Source organism: Equus przewalskii, chromosome 6 (assembly GCF_037783145.1).
Source record: "Equus przewalskii isolate Varuska chromosome 6, EquPr2, whole genome shotgun sequence".
Taxonomy (NCBI): Eukaryota; Metazoa; Chordata; class Mammalia; order Perissodactyla; family Equidae; genus Equus; species Equus przewalskii.
The window spans coordinates 17,969,501-17,982,360 of record NC_091836.1 but is presented as its reverse complement, the minus strand read 5'-3'; the positions used below and the strand labels follow the sequence as shown (position 1 = coordinate 17,982,360).

Genomic DNA, 12,860 nt, shown 5'->3' with positions numbered 1-12,860 from the left:
ACCCTTTGTCGGATATATGACTTGCAAATATTTTTTCCCAATTAGTGGGTTGTTTTTTTGTTTCAATCCTGTTTTCCTTTGCCTTGAAGAAGTGCTTTAGTCTGATAAAGTCCCATTTGTTTATTCTTTCTATTGTTTCCCTTGTCTGAGAAGACATGGTCTCTGAAAAGATCCTTTTAATACCAATGTCAAAGAATGTACTGCCTGTATTTTCTTCTAGAAGCCTTATGGTTTCAGGTCTTACCTTTAGCTTATTGATCCATTTTGAGTTTATTTTTGTGAATGGTGAAAAAGAATGGTCAATTTTCATTCTTTCGCATGTGACTGTCCAGTTTTCCCAGCACCATTTGTTGAAAAGACTTTCTTTTGTCCAATGTATGCCCTCAGCTCCTTTGTCAAAGATTAGCTGTCCATAGATGTGTGGTTTTATTTCTGGGCTTTCAATTCTGTTCCATTGATCTGTGCATCTGTTTTTGTACCAGTACCATGCTGTTTTAATTATTGTAGCTTTGTAGTATGTTTTGAAGTCAGGGATTGTGATGCCTCCAGCTTTGTTCTTTTTTCTCAGGATTGCTTTAGCAGTTTGGGGTCTTTTGTTGCCGCATATGAATTTTAGGATTCTTTGTTCTATTTCTGTAAAGAATGTCATTGGGATTGCATTGAATTTGTAGATTGTTTTAGGTAGTATGGACATTTTAACGTTGTTTATTCTTCCAATCCATGTGCATGGAATGTCTTTCCATCTCTTTATGTCATCATCAATTTCCTTCAGGAAAGTCTTGTAGTTTTCGTTGCATAGGTTTTTCACTTCCTTAGTTAAGTTCACCCTAAGGTGTTTTATTCTTTTTGTTGCAATTGTGAATGGTATTGTGTTCTTGAGTTCTTTTTCTGTTAGTTCGTTATTAGAGTGTAGAAATGCTACTGATTTATGTAACTTGATTTTGTACCCTGCAACTTTGTTGTAGTTGTTGATTATTTCTAAAAGTTTTCCAATGGATTCTTTAGGGTTTTCTATATATAAGATCCTGTTGTCTGCAAACAGCTAGAGTTTCACTTCTTCCCTTCCTATTTGGATTCCTTTTATTCCTTTCTCTTGCCTAATTGCTCTGGCCAAAACCTCCAATACTATCTTGAATAAGAGTGGTGATAGAAGGCATCCTTGTCTCATCCCTGTTTTCAGGGGGATGGCACTCAGTTTTTGCCCATTGAGTATGATGTTGGCTGTGGGTTTGTCATATATGGCCTTTATTATGTTGAGGTACTTTCCTTCTATCCCCATTTTGTTGTGAGTTTTTATCATAAATGGCTGTTGGATCTTGTCAAGTGCTTTCTCTGCATCTGTTGAGATGATCATGTGGTTTTTATTCCTCAATATGTTGATGTGGTGTATCATGTTGATTGATTTGTGGATGTTGAACCATCCCTGTTTCCCTGGTATGAATCCCACTTGATCATGATGTATGATCCTTTTGATGTATTGCTGAATTCGGGTCGCCAACATTTTACATCTATGTTCATCAGTGATATTGGCCTGTAGTTCTCCTTTTTCTTGCTGTCCTTGTCAGGGTTTGGTATCAGAGTGATGTTGGCCTTGTAGAATGTGTTAGGGAGTATTCCATCCTCCCTAATTTTTGGAATAGCTTGAAAAGTATACGTATTAAATCCTCCTTGAAAGTTTGTTAGAATTCCTCAGGAAAGCCATCTGGTCCTTGGGTTTTATTCTTTGGGATGCTTTTCGTTGCAGTTTCAATCTCTTTCCTTGTGATTGGTCTGTTCAGATTGTCTGCTTCTTTTTGACTTAGCTTTTCAAGATTGTAAGAGTCTAAGAATTTATCCATTTCCTCTAGGTTATCCATTTTGTTGGTATATAGTTTTTCATAGTATTCTCTTATAATCCATTGTATTTCTGTGGAGTCTGTTGTTATTTCTCCATTTTCATTTCTGATTTTATTTGAGCTTTCTCTCTTTTTTTCTTTGTAAGTATAGCTAGGGGTTTGGCAATTTTATTTATCTTCTCAAAGAACCAGCTCTCTGTGTCATTGATCCTTTCTACTGCCTTTTTTGTTTAAATAGCATTTATTTCTGCTCCAATTTTTTATTATTTCTCTCCTTCTGCTGACTTTGGGCTTTGTTTGTTCTTCTTTCTCTAATTCAGTTAGGTGTAGTTTGAGATTGCTTATTTGGGATTTTTCTTATTTGTTAAGGTGTGCCTGTATTGTGATGAATTTCCTTCTTAATACAGCTTTTGCTGTATCCCATATGAGTTGGTATGGCATGTTACCATGTTCATTTGTATCCAGATATTTTTTGATTTCTTCTTTAATTTCTTCAGTGATCCATTGCTTGTTCAATAGCATATTGTTTAGTCTCCACATCTTTGTCCCTCTCTCAGCTTTTTTGTTGTAATTAATTTCTAGCTTTATAGCATTATGATCAGAGAAGATGCTTGTTATTATTTCAATTTTTTTAAATTTGTAGAGGCTTGCCTTGTTTCCCAACATATGGTCTACCTTGAGAATGGTCTGTGTACGCTTGAGAAGAATGTGTATTCTGCTGTTTTTGGATGGAGTGTTCTATATATGTCTATTGAGTCCAGCTGTTTTAGCTTTTCATTTAATTACACTGTTTCCTTGTTGATTATCTGTCTGGATGATCTGTCCAATGATGTGAGTGGGGTGTTGAGGTCCCCTACTATTATTGTATTATTTTTGATATCTTCTTTTAGGTTTGTGAATAGTTGCTTTATGAACTTTGGTGCTCCCTTGTTGGTTGCATAGATATTTATGTGTTATTTCTTCTTCATGTAGTGTTCCTTTGATCATTATATACTGCCCCTCTTTGTCTCTCATTACTTGCTTTATCTTGAAATCTATTTTGTCTGATATAAGTATTGCAACACCTGCTTTCTTTTGTTTGCCATTAGCTTGGAGTATTGTCTTCCACCACTTTACTCTGACCCTTTATTTGTCATTGGAGCTGAGGTGTGTCCTGGAGGCAACAAATTGTTGGATCTTGTTCTTTAATCCATCTTGCCACTCTGTGTCTTTTTATTGGCGAGTTCAATCCATTTACATTTAGGGTGATTATTGATGTATGAGGGCTTAATGCTGTCATTCTGTCACTTGTTTTCTGGTTTTCCTGCACTTCCTTTGTTTCTTGTCCTGTGTGTTTTAGTCTACCCATTGACTTCTGCAGTTTCTTATGCTATGTTTCTTAGTTTTTCCCTTATTTTTTGTGTCTCTGTTCTGCTTTTTAGTTTAGTGGCTACCCTAAAGTTTGTATTCAGAGTCTTGTGCATAACATAGTCCATTTTCTGATGGCCTATTTCCTTAGTCTAAACTGATTCAGTCCCTTTCCTCCTCCCCTCCTAAGTCATTATTTTCACATCTTATTCCAAGTTGTATTGTGAGTTTGTGGTTAAAGTGACAAGATTGTCTTTGTTTTTTGGTGTTTTCCTTCCATTTATCCTAATGCTATAGTTGATTATTTGCTATCCTATTCTGATTCTATTTGTCTCCTTACTCTGTGTTTTGTGACCCCTTTCTCCCTTTTTTTCTTTTTTCAGGTATGAAGGCTGTCTTGAGGATTTCTTTTCGGCGGTTGGGAGGGGGGCCTCGTGGCTGTGAAGTCCCTTAGCTTTTGTTGGTCTGGGAAAGATTTAATCATTCCATTCTCTCCTATCTTGTAAGGTTTCTGCAGAGAAATCCACTGAAAGCCTGTTGGGGTTCCTTTGTAGGTTATTTTCTTCTGCCTTGCTGCCCTGGGTATTCTTTCTTTCTCATTCAGTTTTGCCAGTTTTACTACTATATGCCTTCCAGTAGGTATTTTTACATTGACAAATCTAGGAGATCTGAAATCTTTCTCCACACACATTTCTCTCTCATTCCCTAGATTTTGGAAGTTCTCTGCTATTATTTCTTTGAACATACTTTCTGCTCCATTCTCCTTCTCTTCACCTTCTTGGATACCTATAATTCTTATATTGCATTTCCTCATTGCATCAGCTATTTCTTGGAGGTTTTCTTCATTTCTTTTTAGTCTTAGTTCCCTCTCCTCCTCTGTCTGGAGACATTCAACATGTCTATCTTCGATTATGCTGATTTGCTCCTCTATGGTGTCCACACGAGCATTCAGGGAATCCGTATTTTGTTTTATCTCTTCCATTGTATTTTTCATCTCTAGTATTTTTGATTGATTCTTCTTTATAGTTTCAATCTCTTTTGTAAAGTAGCTCCAGAACTCGTTGAATTGTTTCTCTGTATTTTCTTTAACCTCATTGAGTTTTTTGACGGTAGCTATTCTGAATTTATTGTCGTTTAGTTTACTTCTTTCTGAGTCTTCAGGACATAATTCTGGGTATTTATTGTTTTCCCTCTGGTCTGGAGATTTGATGAATTGCCAGATGCTGGAACTACGGGTCTTGCCCATTGTGATGTTATTCGGTTGCAGTTACAGCCTATCACCACTAGATGGGGATCAAGAGCCACATAGTCTGAGCCCTCGGCCTTCAGCCGACATGGCATGGCACAGCATGGGTTGGGCGTGGCACTTTCTCTTTTGTGCAGACCAGGGTTTCCCGATCAGCTCTTGCCATCTGGTCTCCTGGGGTCTTGGCTTGATGAGGTCATGCCAGGCGAAAGCTTTTGCCCCATTAGAGGGCTTCCCTCTAGGTTGCAAAGGTGCTGACCCTGCAGACCTGCAACCCCTCCCCCACTCCTTCCCTCATGGGGCCTCTGGTGGCAGCCGTCCCAGTCTTTAGGGGAGGGAGTGAAGTTCTCTCTTACCTCATTCCAGCTCCTACAAGGGGCACTCCAGCCTCTCCGCCCTCTGTTGTTTGGCTGCTGTGGGTCTCCGAGGATTCCTGTGCTATTTGGATATTTTTTGTTGGAATATGGCTGCTCCTTTTTGTTGTATGTTGGAGGGAACAGAGTCCTGGGCAAGCTCACTCTGCCATAATGCTGATGTCACTCCTTCTCCCTCATTCTTGAAAGATAGTTTTGCTATATATAGGATACTCAGTTCACAGTTTTTTCTTTGAGATTTCCTTGTATGTGTGAATCACTTCTCTCTTACTGCTTTCAAGAGTCTCTCTTTATCTTTCGCTTTTGAAAGTTTAATTATGTGTCTTGGTGAGGATATCTTTGAGTCATCTTACTTGGAGTTTGTTGAACTTCTTGGATGTTTGCATTAATGTCTTTCATCAAATTTGAGAAGTTTTCAGCCATTATTTCTTGAGATATTCTTTCTGCCTCTTTCTCTCTCTCTTCTCCTTCTGGGGCTTCCACCATCTGTATGTTGGTCTACTTGCTGGTGTACTACAGGTCTCTTAGGCTTGTTCATTTTTTTCAGTCTTTTTTTCTTTCTATTCCTCAGACTCAACAATTTCCATTGTTCTATCTTCAAGTTTGCTGATTCTTCTGCCTGCTCAGCTCTGCTTTTGAATCCCTGTAATAAATTTTTCATTTCAGTTACTCTACTTTTCAGCTTCAGAATTTATATTAGGTTTCTCTTTAGATTTTCTGTCTCTTTATTGATATTTCCATTTTGTGTATATGTCATTTTCTTGAATTTCTCCACATCTTCCTTTAGTTCTTTGAACATCTTTAAGGTAATTGTTTTAAAGACTTTGTTTAAGATCTATCATCAGGTCTTTTTTCAGGTTCAGTTTATGTTGATTTATTTTTTCCTTTGAATAGGCCATATTTTTGTGTTTCTTTGTGTGCCTTGTGATTTTTTTTTGTTGAAAACTGGGCATTTGAACTTAATAATGTGGTAACTCTGGAAATCAGATTCTCCCCCTTCCCCAGCATTTACTGTTTTTTTAAAAATTGTTTTTGTTTTTGATTGTTGTAGGATGTTTCTACAGCCTACAAGGATCAGCCAAGGATCAGCCAAGGATCAGCCTGAAAATTTAAGGTCTTCTCAGGTATTTTCTGAGCCTGTGCCTTTCCCTGGGCATGCCTGGTCAATTTCTCATTTTCTTTGTATGTGTAGTTGTTTTTGAACGTCCTAGTCTTGAGGGTCTAGCTCCCAAAAGGGGAAAGGAGAACAATGTAGAGGGGAGGAAAAGGGCACTAGCTCTTTAAATGCCCTGGAAGTTACCTCAGCTAGAGGTGGAGGCTTGCAACAATGTGAGGAGATGCAACAACAATGGCTGCCCTCTTGTTTGTCCACATCCCTGTGATCAGAAGTAGCAATCAACTATCAGAGCACAGATCTCCTATATTTGGAGGACAAAACCCTTTTTTCCCTACCCTGGCTCCTACAAGCTATGTGCAGTCTGTTTCTAGAACATGTGCAGAGATGCTTGCTACTGGGATTGGGGCGGGGGAATGGGTAGGTGCTACTGGGCTAAGAGCTAAATTGACCAAAAGGAACCATAATTTACCCTCCAAGGCTTTCCCTGGAAGTTGTAAGCCTTCAGTAGACTCCAGAGTTCCAAAATTATTAATGTGATTCTTCCAGTGCAATTGTTGTCTAGATGGGGAGACAGACTTCTAGTGTTTACTGCTCCACTTCTTCTTGGGATCCTCTCTGCCTACTGCAACTTTTTTAAGAACTCATAAGCTATAATGACTTCCTGACTTCTCTATTACTAATTTCTTCATATTATTAATAAAAATTATGATTATAATTGCTGATTTTGCTTTGCTCCTTAATAGTCAAGCTTCATCTCGTTTTTTGGGGGGACAATTTAATGCATGATTTATTGAGTAGTCAGCACTTTTAAGAGTTACAAACAAAGAAAAGATCTCTAATCATCTCTAAATCTATGTTAGGGACCTACGTAAATTTATGGATGAAACTCTGTCTCTCTGCATATTGATTAAGGAAAGCTTATTTGAAGTCATTGAATGAGGCAGGGATAGGTCATGGATTTTCAAGACTAACAGACATGGATTCAAGACTGGCTTAGTTAATCACTATTTGACCTTAAACCTTGAAGCTCAGTCTTCTAATCTCTAATATAAGCATATTAGTAACATCTGTCATGCAGGGTTGTTGTTTTAATTAGAAAAAAGAAACAAAGGAACATGTTAGGCAATCAATGATAGGTAACAATTTTTATTTTTATTATAATTATTTTGATACCAAATCTCATGTTCATTATTTGCTTTATGCAACTTTCTACTTAATTTTCATTGAGTTCTAGTGGGTTTCATAATGGAGTATATAAAGTAATTTTAAATATGCCCTTTTTCTTATTTTAGGACTTTCAAATGCCTTGGAAACAGGAGGCAGAATTTATAAAGAGGGATAAAGCTGCCAGAGTCATTCAGAAGGCCTGGAAAAGTTTCCTTGTGAGCTTCTTTTTTTGCAGCTTTATTGAGATATAATTTATATATCATAATGTTCACCTGTTGAAAGTGTACAATTCAATAGTTTTTAGTGTTTACAAATTTGTGTACCATCTTTTGTTTTAGAAGCAGACATTTTTTAAAGGCTCAAAAAATTAACATTAATTAATGATCTCATTGGTCCACAAGTATTTACTGAGTTCCTGATCAGGGCCAGGCACATTGATGATGGTTACGATCAATGAAAGTATTACTAATAGGCTCATTTGACTTTCACCTCTAAAACTTTTTTTTTTTTGACTCAGGGAGCAGATTTGTGAGGTGTTAGGGATACATTCACCCATTAAATAATTATTGAGTACCTGCTCTTGAAGACGATACACTAAATCTGGATTAATGTAGTACTGCTAGATAAGTGCTTACTTACTGTGCTCTAGTATGGGTAGAGCTGGTCTCATTGGAATAAGGAATATTCCAAGTTGATTAACCTAGCTGGGCGAAAGCTAAGAGCTAAAATGACTTCACTGCTTTCTCTCTGATAGCAGCAACACTCTGTCTGTGCCTGCTGATTTTGTGTGAAGTGGTATGGCTCTGTTTCTGGCACACAAGAACACCTTTGGGGCGGGCCCAAAGGCCGATTGGTTGAGTTCACCCACTCTGCTTGGGTGACCCAAGATTTCACTGGTTTGGATCCTGGGCATGGACATGACACTGCTTGTCAAGCCATGCTTAGACAGTGTCCCACATAGCACAACCAGAGGCACTCACAACTAGAATATACAACTATGTACTTGGGGGGCTTTGGGGAGAATAAGAAAAAAAAAAAACAAGAATACCTCTGTATCAGTTAATCAAGTCTTGCAAAATAGCTTCCATTATTTGCCCCCTTTGCCTCTATGAAAGCCATAAAACCTAAGCTAGGGCATAACTCTTGATTTCCAACACAAAAATAATAGTTTTCTTTTAAAATCTACTATTTATTTGATGGTTTCTATTTGCATACTTGTCATCTAGGCTAAGCTTTTCTGTCATTTGTAACTTCTTTTATTCCACATCCGAATCTGATCAGCCACATACTTTTGAATACCTGTTATATTCCTAGCACTGTGCTAGGCTTTTTCCAATACATCCTTGCCCTTACAGAGCTTCAGTAGGGAAGCCATATATATACATAAACAAATGTTTGTGTGTGTGTATTTTAACAAGATGGTAGACTGAGCACATTTTTGCTTTATATCCCCCCAGACCCCGTTGAGATGACAATATACAGAAAGTAACTCATAACAGAGAGAATGGAGTTTATGAGCAGATTATCTCATTTCTAGAAAACCAAAAATAGATGGTAGCATCCTGTCGGACAAAACAGGATGTAGGAGACTTACCTAGATACGCTTCAAAGGGGCTCCAGTGGGAGAGCTGGTGTGTCTTTTGAACCTTAGAAATGATATCAATTAGGAGTTAGCAATTTAAAAGGGCTGGAAGGAGAATGACTGTAGACAAGGGCATTAATTGAAGGTCTGTACGTGGAATAGCCGTGCCAATTGTTGCTGCTGTCACTTCAAGCCCCAAAGCTGCAGGTAGATGGATATTTATCGTTAGTCAAATATCTGCTGGTAGATGGATATTTACTATTACCCATAAAAACCCTGAAGTCTTATCCCCTCTTTTAAAACAATCAAATGAACTATCTGGCAATGTTAGTTCTAGTGTGGATTTGGCACTCCACGGTAAATAAGAGAAAACTCTTAATTTTAGTATTTGAGAGACACTTTGCTTAATTGCTGGCTATCTGACCATGCTCCCTCTAATAAAGCCTATTGATTAACTTATTCTAGCCACATCACAAAGCTCCCAGGCAATGTTCCTACTCATGAAGACAATGGGAAAAGAGGAGACTTACACAAAGCACAGGATACTCATACTAGCTCCCTAGAAAAATTGACACAGACCTTCATTCTTAAGAATTAATGTACAACCAAGGATCAGCTGACATTTAAGGAAAACCAAAGATGAAAAAAAGCAAAAAACAAAACCAGAAAGAAAAGAAAAATGAAGGTAATAAAAATAATAATTTAGATAAGATCAATATGTTGAATGGCTTCTAAGTGTTGTATCTGGAGGTAAAATGGTACCCCATGCAATAGAAGGTATGACTAAGAAGTTGAATTTAAAAAATGGTTAGAAACTCTTACTTCTAAGTAAAGATGCATAGTTTTAGCACGCTACTTGGCCTTATAAATGAATAATTTGCATAGTCAAACTAATGTAAATGCAGGTTTTTTCTATCATTTTAAATATTTTAATCAAAGAAATATGTGCCTTTTTTTTTTAAGATTGGCACCTGAGCTAACAACTGTTGCCAATCGTTTTTTTCTTTTTTTAGCTTTTTCTCCCCAAATCGCCCCAGTACATAATTGTATATTTTACTTGTGTGTCCTTCTAGTTGTAGCATATGGGATGCTGCCTCAGCATGGCCTAATGAGCAGTGCCATGTTCTCGCCCAGGATTCGAACCGGCGAAACCCTGGGCCGCTGAAGCAGAGCACATGAGCTTAACCACTCGGCCACAGGGCCGGCCCTATTTTTATTGCAATAACATTGGATTATAATGTTATATAGCTTTCAGATGTACATCGTAATATATTTTGAATTCTGTGTAGGTTACATCATGTTCACCACCCAAAACTATTTATAGTCCATCACCACACATGTGAGCCTAATCACCCCTTTTGCCCTCCACTCTCCCCGCTTCCCCTATGGTAACCACCAGTCCAGTCTCTGTTGCTATGTGTTTGTTTGTCATTGTTATTATCTTCTACTTATGAATGAGATCATACGGTATTTGAGTTTCTCCCTCTGACTGATTTCACTTAGCATACTACCCTCAAGGTCTATCCATGTTGTCGCAAATGGCCAGATTTCATCATTTCTTATGGCTGAGTAGTATACCATTGTGTATATATACCACATCTTCTTTATCCATTTGTTCCTTGACGGGCACCTAAGTTACTTCCAAGGTTTGGCTATTGTGAATAATGCTGCAATGAACATAGGGGAGCATGTATCTTTATGCCTCTGTGTTTTCAAGTTCTTTGGATAAATACCCAGCAGTGGGATAGCTGGATCATATGGTGGATCTATTCTTAATTTTCTGAGGATATTCCATCCTGCTTTCCATAGTGGCTGCACCAGTTTGCACTCCCACCAGCAGTGTACGAGGGTTCGCTTCTCTCCACATCCTCTCCAACACTTGTTGTTTCCTGTCTTGTTAATTGTAGACATTCTGACCGGAGTGAGATGATATCTCATTGTAGTTTTGATTTGCATTTCCCTGGTAGCTAATGATGTTGAACATCTTTTCATATGCCTGTTGGTGATCCGTATATCTTCTTTGGAGAAATCTCTGTTCAGATCGTTTGCCCATTATTTAATTGGGTTGTTGGTTTTTTTGTTGTTGAGCTGTATGAGTTCTTTGTATATTTGGATATTAACCCCTTATCTGATATATGGTTTGCAAATATCTTCTCCCAATTGTTAGGTTGTCTTTTCATTTTGTTGATGGTTTCCTTTGCTGTGCAGAACCTTTTTAGTTTGATGTAGTCCAATTTGTTCATTTTTTTCTTTTGTTTCCCTTGCCCAGTCAGACATGGTACTTGAAAATATGTTGCTGAGACCGATGTCAAAGAGCATACTGCCTATGTTTTCTTCTAGAAGTTTCATGGTTTTGGGTCTTACATTCAAGTCTTTAATCCATCTTGATTTATTTTTGTGCATGGTATAAGATAATGGTCTACCTTCATCTTTTGCATGTGGCTGTCCAGTTTTCCCAACACCATTTGTTGAAGAGACTCTCCTTTCTCCATTGTATGCTCTTGGCTCCCTTGTCGAATATTAGCTGTCCATAAATGTGTGGGTTTATTTCTGGGCTCTCGATTCTGTTCCATTGATCTGTGCGTCTGTTTTTGTGCTGGTACCATGCTGTTTTGGTTACTATGGCTTTGTAGTATATTTTGAAATCAGGGAGTATGATACCTCCAGCTTTGTTCTTTTTTCTCAGGAATCCTTCGGCTATTCAGGGTCTTTTGTTATTCCATATAAATTTTAGGATTCTTTGTTCTGTCTCTGTGAAAAATGTTGTTGGAACTTTGATAGGGATTGCATTGAATCTATAGATTGCTTTAGGAAGTCTGGACATTTTAACTATGTTAACTCTTCTAACTCAGGAGCACGAAATATCTTTCCTTTCTTTGTATCTTGTCAATTTCTTTCAACAATGTTTTATAGTTTTCAGTGTAAGATCTTTCACCTCTTTGGTTAAATTTATTCCTGGGTACTTTATCCTTTTCTTGCAATTGCAAATGGTATTATATTCTTAATTTCTCTTCTTGCTACTTCGTTGTTAGTGTATAGAAACGCAACCAATTTTTGTATGTTGATTTTATATCCTGTAACTTGACTGTATTCACTTACTATTTCTAAAAGTTTTTTAGTGGATTCTTTAGGGTTTTTTATATATTAAATCATGTTGTCTGCAAATAGTGACAGTTTCACTTCTTCTTTTCCAATATGGATCCCTTTTATTTATTTTTCTTCCTGATTGCTGTGGCTAGGACTTCCAATACTAGGTTAAATAAGAGTGGCGACAGTGGGCGTCCTTGTCTGGTTCCTGTTCTTAGAGGAATATCTTTCAGTTTTTGTGTTGAGAATGATATTTGCTGTCGGTTTGTCATATATGACCTTTATTATGTTGAGGTAATTTCCTTCTATACCCGTTTTATTTAGAGTTTTTATCATAAATGGATGCTGTATCTTCTCAAATGCTTTCTCGCATCTATTGAGATGGTCATGTGATTTTTATTCTTCATTTTGTTAATGTGGTGTATCATGTTCCTAGATTTGCCGATGTTGAACCATGCCTGCATACCTGGAATGAAACCCACTTGATCATGATGTATGATCTTTTTAATGTATTGTTATATTTGATTTGCTAGTATTTTTTTGAGGATTTTTGCATCAATTTTCATCAGTGATATTGGCCTGTAATTTTCTTTTTTGTGTGTTGTCCTTGTCTTATTTTGGTATCAGGATAATGCTGGCTTTGTAGAATGAGTTAGGAAGCCTCCCCTCCTCTTCAATTTTTTGGAAGAGTTTGAGAAGGATAGGTATTAAGTCTTCTTTGAATTTTTGGTAGAATTCACCAGGGAAGCCATCTGGTCCTGGACTGTTATTTTCGGGGAGTTTTTTGATTGCTGGTTTGATCTCCTTATTGGTGATTGGTCTATTCAAATTCTCTACTTCTTCTTGGTCCAGTTTTGGAAGGTTGTATGTTTCTAAGAATTTATCCATTTCTTCTAGATTACCCAATTTGTTGGCATATAACTTTTCATAGTATTCTCTTATAATCTTTTGTATTTCTGAGGTGTCTGTTGTAATCTCTCCTCTTTCATTTCTGATTTTATTTATTTGAGCCTTCTCTCTTTTTTTCTTGGTGAGTCTAGCTAAGGGTTTGTCAATTTTGTTTATCTTTTCAAAGAACCAGCTCTTGGTTTCATTAATTGAAGTT

The 12,860-nt window shown here is 37.3% G+C and overlaps 1 protein-coding gene across 4 annotated transcripts in view; it reads left to right on the top strand.

The window, feature by feature from the left end:
- The window catches only part of C6H11orf65 (chromosome 6 C11orf65 homolog), an 84,879-nt gene that overhangs the window by 18,592 nt on the left and 53,427 nt on the right, over positions 1-12,860 (top strand). For 2 of the 4 annotated variants that reach the window (XM_070624850.1, XM_070624847.1), the window contains exons 2-3: positions 5,854-5,926; positions 7,212-7,301. In XM_070624850.1, the coding sequence (XP_070480951.1) occupies positions 5,855-5,926; positions 7,212-7,301 (162 nt within the window). In that variant the 5' untranslated portion in view covers position 5,854. The remainder of the gene's footprint in view (positions 1-5,853; positions 5,927-7,211; positions 7,302-12,860) is intronic. The other 2 variants (XM_070624848.1, XM_070624849.1) reach the window with 1 other exon arrangement.